Source organism: Penaeus vannamei, chromosome 3 (genome assembly GCF_042767895.1).
Source record: "Penaeus vannamei isolate JL-2024 chromosome 3, ASM4276789v1, whole genome shotgun sequence".
NCBI lineage: Eukaryota > Metazoa > Arthropoda > Malacostraca > Decapoda > Penaeidae > Penaeus > Penaeus vannamei.
This window is the reverse complement of record NC_091551.1, coordinates 29,069,862-29,079,949: the sequence shown is the minus strand read 5'-3', so window position 1 is coordinate 29,079,949 and position 10,088 is coordinate 29,069,862. Positions and strand designations below refer to the sequence as shown.

The 10,088-nt window shown below is 33.6% G+C and overlaps 2 protein-coding genes across 2 annotated transcripts in view; one reads left to right on the top strand and one right to left on the bottom strand.

The window, feature by feature from the left end:
* Positions 1-69: 69 nt before the first annotated feature.
* Positions 70-5,198, top strand: LOC113816839 (delta(24)-sterol reductase; the record flags this gene model as incomplete). Its single annotated transcript, XM_070144011.1, is given in 8 exon segments — positions 70-175; positions 1,250-1,368; positions 1,528-1,622; positions 1,808-1,979; positions 2,085-2,228; positions 2,447-2,644; positions 2,821-2,999; positions 3,535-5,198. Coding segments are annotated over 8 exon segments (1,167 nt in total), but the record flags the coding sequence as incomplete, so codon positions are not given.
* LOC113816838 (CWF19-like protein 2) overlaps positions 4,576-10,088 on the bottom strand; it is a 30,149-nt gene continuing 24,636 nt past the window's right edge. Inside the window, exons 3-14 of the mRNA XM_070115815.1 lie at positions 10,066-10,088; positions 9,682-9,789; positions 9,251-9,395; positions 8,484-8,636; positions 8,116-8,251; positions 7,257-7,390; positions 6,931-7,110; positions 6,597-6,692; positions 6,219-6,335; positions 5,897-6,052; positions 4,925-5,107; positions 4,576-4,801 (exon numbers count right to left, since the gene is read on the bottom strand). The exon at positions 10,066-10,088 is cut by the window's right edge and continues 429 nt beyond it. Of these exons, the coding sequence (XP_069971916.1) occupies positions 4,664-4,801; positions 4,925-5,107; positions 5,897-6,052; positions 6,219-6,335; positions 6,597-6,692; positions 6,931-7,110; positions 7,257-7,390; positions 8,116-8,251; positions 8,484-8,636; positions 9,251-9,395; positions 9,682-9,789; positions 10,066-10,088 (1,569 nt within the window). The 3' untranslated portion in view covers positions 4,576-4,663. The remainder of the gene's footprint in view (positions 4,802-4,924; positions 5,108-5,896; positions 6,053-6,218; positions 6,336-6,596; positions 6,693-6,930; positions 7,111-7,256; positions 7,391-8,115; positions 8,252-8,483; positions 8,637-9,250; positions 9,396-9,681; positions 9,790-10,065) is intronic.

Genomic DNA, 10,088 nt, shown 5'->3' with positions numbered 1-10,088 from the left:
GGCATATGAAAAAAATTGCATTTGGATAATATAAAACAAGAGTTTACAAATTGAACTCCAAATCTTCAGACTGTGCGATGTGAGCCAATGGTAACCATGGGACAGTTGACCCATACTCTTGTTGAACTTGGATGGACTATTCCCGTTCTTCCAGAAATGGATGACCTGACTGTTGGTGAGTTTCAATATTCTCATTTCTTGCTTTATGCTTATCTTTGCCTTATCTTGCCTTTATATACTTGTCAGTGTTTATTTTGAATTACTTTTTAAAACATTGCAGATGAACATATATTAATATAAATATGTAAGTGTGCACAACGATGTGGAGGTCAGTTACATAATCCATGAACTGATTAACAAGGAGAAAAGCCAGCCAGTGAACTTTTGTCCTTTGCTGTTTCCATGCTCTACACTTTTGGGGAAAATATAAATCTGTGTTCCCTTCTTATGAATTCCAACTTCCCTGAATTCCAACTTCCCTATTCTTTCATTGACTCTGGATCTATCTAAACCATATTACTGAATTCATCAATTTCATATACTTTTTAGCAATCACAGGTATTGAACTTCCAGGGATTTTATATAAAATCATCTGTGTAGATATGATTAAACTGCCAAGTTATTATCTTATCAGATCTGTCTAAAGATCTACTATCAGTAGCTGTATAGAAGATAGGATCTCATTATCTAAAAATATTGTTGTCTCATTGTCTCAGGTTCAGTACATGAATGCTTTTAATCTTTAATAAGGAGTACCTAATTGGTTTCATAATACATACAGAGATTCCCTTTAACATCATATAGCAGTGGGATATGTTTGTTATACTTATACTTTCAACAAGATATTGAAACTTATTTTTTAAGGCACATATAAAATAAAAAATCTTGTTTCTAGTTTCTCAATATTCTGCAATTGATGACTGAGATGGAGTTTTCCAAATAGTTATAGCAAGGCATGCTGTAGAATAACATTTAGAGATTTCAATACTTTTGTGATTAGATAGAGATTTTTGCTTTATAAAGATACTGAACACAATAAATATTTATGATTTGTCTTGAGAATCGACTTATAGATACTAACATTTGAAAAATTCTATTTTAACAATAACTGTGCTAGGGAACATTCACAAAAGGTAATATGATAAATGTTTAATAGCCTATCAAAAGGACTGATATACTTTAAGTAGAATTAATGACATTTTTCTTTAGATGGGATAAAATATATAATTACAAAACATATTTTCCTCAGGTGGCTTGGTAATGGGGACAGGCATCGAAAGCTCTTCACACAAAATTGGACTTTTCCAGCACATGTGCGTGTCATTTGAGCTAGTTGTTGCTGACGGATCAGTTGTAACATGCTCTAAGGTTAGAGGACCTAAAGTCAATCTCATAATGAAATATATAGAAAAGCCATTCTTATCAATCCATATATACAGACATATTACACTAAAGATGATTCATGAAATGATAATAATTAAATTTTCCCTCTTTAACATGTTTATGAGTCTCCCTTTTGTATTTCAGACTGAAAATCCTGACTTATTTTACTCTGTCCCTTGGTCATATGGGACACTGGGCTTCCTTACAGCTGTGGAAATTGATATTGTCCCAGCTAAAAGGTATTTCTCATGACACAAAAATTAATCATTATCTTATTTTTAGAAAATCTATACAGCCATTATTTACCATAATTTAAATAGTTATGTATATATGAAATGTATAATTCTTTTTATCAAATACATTACATGCACTGTAGTTTTGTTAAAATTGTTACTGATATTTTATTTCTATATTTCAATAACAGATTTGTGCGTGTTGAGTACAAGCCATGTCATTCCCTGGATAACCTAGTACAGACCTTTACAGAGGAAACAAACAAGATAGATGGTAATCAGTTTGTTGAAGGTCTCATGTACTCTCTAAACTCGGGGGTTGTTATGACCTGTAATATGGCAACTTCTGCTGAACCAGGAAAGGTAAACTTTTTTTTTTATTGTATGTAAAGTAATATATATCAAGGAATTATATGATAATTCACAGTATAATTAGTAATAATTTGATGAAATCCATGTCTCTTGCAGCTCAACCCTATTGGAAAATGGTACAAGCCTTGGTTCTTCAAGCATGTTCAGACCTTCTTAGAAAAGGATTTGCAAGGAGTAGAGTACATCCCCCTTAGGGATTATTACCATCGACACACAAGATCAATCTTTTGGGAAATACAGGTCGGTTCTCTTCTATCTTCCTATCTTCCTACTGTCCTTATTTCAGTTCTTTCAATTTATAACAGATACCCATGTATTTTTTCTTGTATTTAAGAATATATGAAAATTGTCCTTTTAATTTTTGACAGATAACTATGTAATTGTTAATTTAGTGTAAGACTAATGCATAGAAAGACATCAAAATCGAAGTATTAATTAAGAATTGTAAAATCCCCCAGGATATCATTCCCTTTGGGAATAACGTAATCTTCCGTTACCTGCTTGGGTGGCTGGTGCCCCCAAAAGTGTCACTGCTCAAATTGACCCAGGGACAAACGGTCAAGGAACTGTATGAGAAAAATCATTTCATCCAGGACATGTTGGTTCCTCTTTCCACCATGAGAGATGCACTGGAAGTGTTTGAGAAAGAAGTCAAGGTATGTTGCTTATTGTTTATTACAGATTACAGTTTCAGGACAAAATTATTAGAATAAAATGGAATAGACAGATTTTAGCTCTGTTAATTCATTTATATCAGTATATTCATTTATTAATACTGAAACTGACATTTCCTTATATCATTTTATTTTTCCTTTTAACTTACATTTTTCAGATTTATCCCATTTGGCTGTGCCCTTTTAAACTACCACCCAACCCAGGCATGCTGCATCCACCAAATGATGCTGAAACTCTTTTTGTCGACATTGGCACTTATGGAGTGCCAAAAGTGAACAATTTTGAACCTGTTGCCACAACACGTCGCATTGAAGAATTTGTCAGGAAGGTTAAAGGGTTAGTTTCATTCATGTTGTTCTTCTTAGTCATTCTCTTATTTCTTATGATGCTGTATTTGTTGACTGAAGTTTTACTCTTGTAGCAAACTTCTATGCACAAAAAGGAAAGAAAGAAAAAATGCCATGAAATGCACTGCTACTCACTTTTCATTTCCATATGCTGCAAGTCATGCTAAAGTTGCTACTCACCAGGAAAACAATAATTAGATTTTAAAAAATCACTTGAAATTGAAGTTTCTCTCTATTAATTTAAAAAGACTCCTGCCTTTCAACATTAAGCCATTCATGGCATGATGGAAAAAAACCCATATCCACCATGATTTTAATTAATTAATTGTGTTTAGTTGGCTCCACAGAAGTAAGGTCACATAAGCCTACTAATTGGCTCCCAGGTGGCTGAGCACTTGCTGAGCCATCTATGTGCAAACAAAACTCACAAAACAAAACTACAGTGGATAGTACATGTACTCAGGAGCAATGAGTTGACACTCAACTTTTCTCATTATATCACTTCCCTTTATTCCTACCAACAGATTCCAAATGATGTATGCGGACTCTTACATGACTCGTGAGGAATATCGGCAGATGTTCGACCACACCCTGTATGACCAGGTGCGGAAGAGCTTAAACTGTGAGAAAGCTTTTCCTGAGGTTTATGACAAAGTTAGCAGAAAAGCTCGCATTTAAAGTGTACTGAAAATGTTCAGTGCACTAAAAAGTTTCAACAAGGAAAGTGTTTTGTAATAGAAAAATAAATAAATAAACAAGTATTTCAAGGCCAACATTACAATTAGTCTTTTTATGAAATGATATATGCGGATAAAGCACAACAAATTATCTGATATTTCATATACTTGACGATAGATTTTTTGAGGAAAAATGTATTTCTGGTTGATGTAAAATATTTATAAATATGGGAGTGATATCTGAAGAGGGTTAACCCATTCTGGTTAATTTTCAGCAAGATGTTATGTACTATATACTTTACATAGACAGAAGGGTCAAAGGTTGTATTGTAATTTCTCACGAATTAAACCGACAAGATGTTTTCTACAAGGAAGCTCATCACAGTAAAGAAAAGCCAACTACAGTTATAGTTAATATTTCAAAGACAGGCTAACTTTAAGTGTAATTGGGAAAATAATTTTGAACTCTAGTACTTTACAAAAACTTATTAATGAAATACTCTGGAAACCATTTATTACATTATCCTGCAATTTATTTTGCACTTAAAGATAAGAATTCTTTACTTATAGAATGTTGTTTATTTTTCATCTCTAGGTTGAGAAAAATATGAAAATCTTTGATTACATAAAATAAACTAATGAATGTGTACAAATTTTATGCCTATATTTCAATCTCATTTCCCTTTATGATATGGTTATGAGTCTCCCTGTTGCATTTCAGACTGAAAATCCTGGCTTATTTTTACTCTGTCCCTTGGTCACATGGGACACTGGGCTTCCTTACTAGAAATTTCAATATCTCATTACCATTTTAACTCCCTAGATATACAGTTTTTGTCTTTTATGTCAGGTGTATCATTATGCTTCCTCAAAAATCCAAACAACAAGAATTTGACCATTTTTATTTCTCCTATTATAAAAGTTTTAACTCTTAAAAACACAGATAAAAATAAAAACGTACTGCATTAATAAATATTTATTTATCTTGTGTTGGATCAAATTCCTTGTACCAACTGTTAAACTCCATCACTTTCCTCCTTTGTTGATCAAAATTCTCTTTGCGTGGTTTTCGCCACAGGTTGGTCTCCAAGTCCAACATCCCTCCAACAATTTCCTGAAAAAGAATGACAATAATAATATGAAAAGCTAATACCTTCCAAAAGCAAAAATTAAAGATAAAATACTACAAAAGTTGAGTTCATGCATTCTTTCATATTAAATTGTATTGGACACTTACTTGAGCAAAGTTATGCGGGAAGTCCTGCTCATCTTCAATAACATGAGCATATCCAGGATCCATGGCAAAGTCAACAAAGAAGTATGGCAATCCCTTGGGCACTGCTGAACGTACACTGCGGTTCTTCAAGTCAACCAATTTCTTGTTTTGTGCCCACTCTGCTTCACACTCCATAATTGCTTTCTGTAAACATATTTGACTGAATGTACTCTTCTGATTGTGAAATGCAAATTTAAAAAGCTTAAATATAACTCTGGGATTATTGTCAAAATTATCTATCATTCATTAATCCCCAATAACAAAGCATGGTAATATCCTAAAAAGAAACAAAATATACATTTCCTTATGGAAATATCTTGACAAGGTAATGGCCAAAAATAGGAATATACTACACTTATAAATATTCAGTCACAGTTTTTGTGTTCCAGTAATCCTTTCAATCCATAAACTCTCTAGACAGTTCCTAATAGCTTCAGGAAAGGATGAGAAAATTACAGGTCTTAGTTACAATTAGTTTCAAGATACCTGAATATTACATGAACATGCACCTGCCTATTGTACTTCATCATTTTATGCAGTAGAAAAGAGGTTTTCATAATGCAGACAAATCAGCCAGATAATAGCTACAATAATAATTTTATAATCCATTTTCAAATACCATTCAAATTACTAATGGTATATCATCTATGCTCAAGAATATTCACCCCATTGCATCAACAACTGCAATACTTTCAATAGAGAAACATTAAATCTGAGCATATATTCATTATATCACAACCATTGAAGTTTATATGAGCTTTAAAATGTTTTGCTCAGATACTAAGTACTATAAAAAGAAACTTTAAAGCATTCAGGGATATAGTAAGCAATCTATGTATCACAGTGTAGGTATACTTGAAAAAAGTATTTCTTTATAATGTCTCATATTTACTTATAAAAATAAAACAAAAGATAAAAAAATATATATATTACCTTAAAGTAAATGGGAGCCATATCACCCATTTCTTTTGGCAAAGGCACACAGTTGATAACCATATGTGGATAATTTCTCAGCCGTTTCACTGTCTCAAAGAATACACAGTCTTCATCACGAGAATTAAACATTCTGACCAGAGATTTCCTGAGGTCCTGCGAAAAGAAAAGAAAATCTTTTACAGTTCATAATTGATTAAATATTCCATAAATGCATTTTAGCAACATAGTACATTATAATCGAAATAATCTTCACCCGGAAAATTATGATAATCATAATAAACATTTTAATTGTTTAATCAACCTAATAAGAGCCTCTCACCTGAATTTCACTCCAAAGGTCTTCATCAGCTTGAACAGAACAAGCAATATGGTGAATTGGCACAATCAAACAGTGACCAGGAGTCAGAGACTGGTGGGGAGGCAAACATATATATGCCTGCAAAGTAACAGAGCTTTATTAGATATACATAAATATGTTTTTGCTCTCATTTCATACTGCAAAATTACTTACTAATGAATACTGAAAATACATATAATTCATGTGGCTGCATTTATTTCTAATTATCTTATCATTACATCAACATTTTAACTTTGTACTCATAAAGCAAAATTAAACAATGTATTCTCCAACTGAAAGCAAAATACAAAAATTAATAAGGCATCTTTAGTTCTACACAAACTTGTAATCACAACTTACCTTTTTACCTAATGCAACAATCAAATGCTTTGGCATCTCCTTATTGTCAAAGCACCACTGGCAGGATTCTAACGACCTCTCAGAACGCTTGTGCTCCTGTTGAAAGAATTATGGTAGATTATTACTTGCTTCTCAATTAATACCTCACTTCACACCAAGATCAATCCCCTAATGGAAACAAGTTCTATCACTCCTTTGTGAATCTTCTTACAACACTTAACAAAAACAATTTTTAAAAATTTAGCTACTTTTATGGAGCATAATACAAACTGAATCTAATTAAATTCATATCATATCCTCGTAGGCCTCTCCAACAAGTGTCAAATATACATACATCAATGGCCTTCTGTCGATCTCTTTCAGCTTGTTTGGCAGAACTCTCCTTTTGAACAGCTTTACTCATGAACATGTCGTCCAGATCATACTCTTCATTGAGTTTCTCGGTATTCTGCATTGCTGATCGTTCAAAGAGCGAGTTCTGATCTGCAGCTGAGGTACCCTTCTCTTTCTCAAACTGTTCATCAAAAGAAAATCAAAAGCAGATATAATTCACAAACAAATTTTTATATTAAATCCTGCTTTGATTAGCTTAATATTCTATCAGCAACAAAATTATGTGATGCTGTACCATTACTTGCATTTGAAATGTGAGTGACATACCATGCGTTTGAGGTCATACTGATCGTCATCGGGGAAGTATTTTGTTCTCTGGCCATCTTTGCCATGAGTTTTCATCTTCTTTTTCCTCTTTCCATCACTTTCTTCAACTGACCCTGATACAGGCCTGCAAACACCTGAGAAAAAAATAAAGGTAACATTTATACTTACTTCTTTAATCACATAACAGTGAAAAGTCAAGCAGACAAACAGGGGTGTCATTTCATTTTTTCTTGGGAGGGAGCAAGGTTGGCAATTGAAGCGAGCACAAATAGTTCCCTTCCCCCCTGACCCCTAAATAACGCCCCTGCAGACAAATAGACAGTAATATGTGAATACTCTCTCTCTCTCTCTCTCCCTCTACCTCCCTCTTCTCCCTTCTATATGTATATCAATCAATCTCTCTCCTTTTCTCCCTCTCCCTCTCTCCCACTCACTTTTATATATCTATATATGCATATCTCTCTATATATCCATATCTCTTTCTATATGTCCCTATCTTTCTTTGTAAATCTCTACATATCACTCTACGTATATCTATATCTTCTATATATTTACATCCATCCCTCCATCTATCTATCCATCCATCCATCCATCAATCCATCCATCCATCCATCCATCTATCAATCCATCCATCCATCCATCAATCCATCCATCCATACTTCTACCTTCTATCTCTATGTGTATATTTCTATAAATATAAATATTCTTCTCTATATGTATATCTCTACCTGTCTATAAACATGCATATATCTGTATATATTTCTGAACAGTATGAACCTTTGGTTGCTTTTAACACAAATCAAAATAAATCAAGAAAAAGGAGAAAAACAAAATCATGAGGATGTCGAACCGCACTCACCTCTGGAATCCATCCTCGTCAAGACAACAACCTCCTCCTTTGTTTGGGCTTCATTGTCTTCCCTGCTTCCAGGTGGAGCATTGGCCCTAACTGCACGAGCTACTTCAAGCTTCTTTTTGAGTTTTACTGCTTGTGCCTGAGATGAGAGAAATGCGCATATTAATGTACTTTCATAAGAGTGAATAGCCTGTAAAAAAAAAAAATATATATATATATATATATTTTTTTTTTTTTTTTTTCTTGAAAACAAATACTATGACAACAAGGAAATTCAACAGAAATTTCTTAAATATCAAGATCTTCAACCATATATTTTTTTTCACACGAATTTCTTCCAAAAGTGAATTCTAAATTCTGGATAAACTTGCCTCATTCCCTATAAGTTCTGCCTTCATAATCTTTGCTGCTAACTCATTCATTTCCTTGTCTGTCAACAATCTTGCTTGAGGGGCTGGTCCTTCAGTGACAGTTTCTACTACTCGTTCTTTTTCTTGTATATTTTCAACTTTTTGTGGGGGTTCCTGGAAAGTAAAAATCACTTGCCTTTATATTTACATTTATTCACTTTCCTTCTTTGAATTCAAACCTTTGGTTCATTGGCAAGCTGAAATGAAGTTGCTGACCCATTTTCTTTCCAACTACAATATAACCTTAATTTCCAAAAAAGACAATATCTCTGATCATTAACTATATAGTTGATTTTCATTAAAATATCTAAATATCTCCTTTTGTTATCATAGAGAGTCCCTAATGGTATAATGCCAAGTTAACCCATAACCAATGGGTAGCATGTAAGTACATGCCATGGCATCATATCATGCCCATTCCTGCGCCACTGGCTCATCGGGCGGAGTTTGTTTTTCTCCGATATAGTAGTGGCTTCATTTATATGGTAAAGATTTTAGGCAATGGCACATATTATGTGAAGGTAAACCTTGAAAATTAAAATATTCCTATAAATCATAGCAAAATAAAGGTGTCAAATCAAACGTCGTTTGCAAACTACCGATCGAGCCGGGCGCAAACAGGGGAAACTGCAGATGCGTGCCAACAATCCCGTTCTTACATCCACTTGCCAAACATTTTTACCCATTGGCACTAGGTTAAAAAAAGAGGACATTATTACAGTCAGTACCTCTTCAGAATCGCTCGAAGATGAGGATGAAGATGAAGAAGAAACTGGCTTTCTACTAGCAGTTCTTTCCCTCTCCCTCTGCTCTTGTGGCTTTTGTTTCTTCTGCCAACCTCGTGAACTGCTAGAGGACGCTGTGCCCATACTTCTAGAATAATTGAAGTTTGAAATGATCTGATTAATTCTGGTTACATAGCTTTAATGATTTCTATAAATCTACTCCTGAAAAACTCAATACAAAATATTACTGGAAGTTTAAATTAATACACTTTACTGACAATTCTTGATCTATCTATGTATGGGAGGTGCCACTAGCACTGGGAAGTTTCAATAGCTACATAAAGTAAATCATAAGTTGCATTTTACTTGGTTGCATACTTTTAGAAAGGGATCCCTCCTAATGACCATAATACACCTTTAATTGTGTCACTTACCTAAAACTGTTTCCTTCCCCTGGTTTCTGAAACCTTGAAGCAAGACTGGAGGATTGTTTATCATGAACAGAATCATCACATGGAGGTTTTAAGAGACCTTTTATATTCCTGTAGACAAAAGTATCTCCTATTAGATATGGCTACTATAAGACCAGATATGACATCATAAAAGCAATAGTGTGCATCCCTACCAGATTCTTGCAACATTCATGGCTATGACTTACAACTGGCATCCATGGATATTCAGCAAAATTAAAAACTATGAAAGCTGTGAAGAAAGGGTATACTAATAAAAATCTCGGTAAGAAAAGGGATCCACTCGGTCTAATTTTAAAGCAATACTGATACATACTTTTCAAAATATTGGCCAAAACGTTATAATACCTTATTCCACCTTCTCTTTCTTC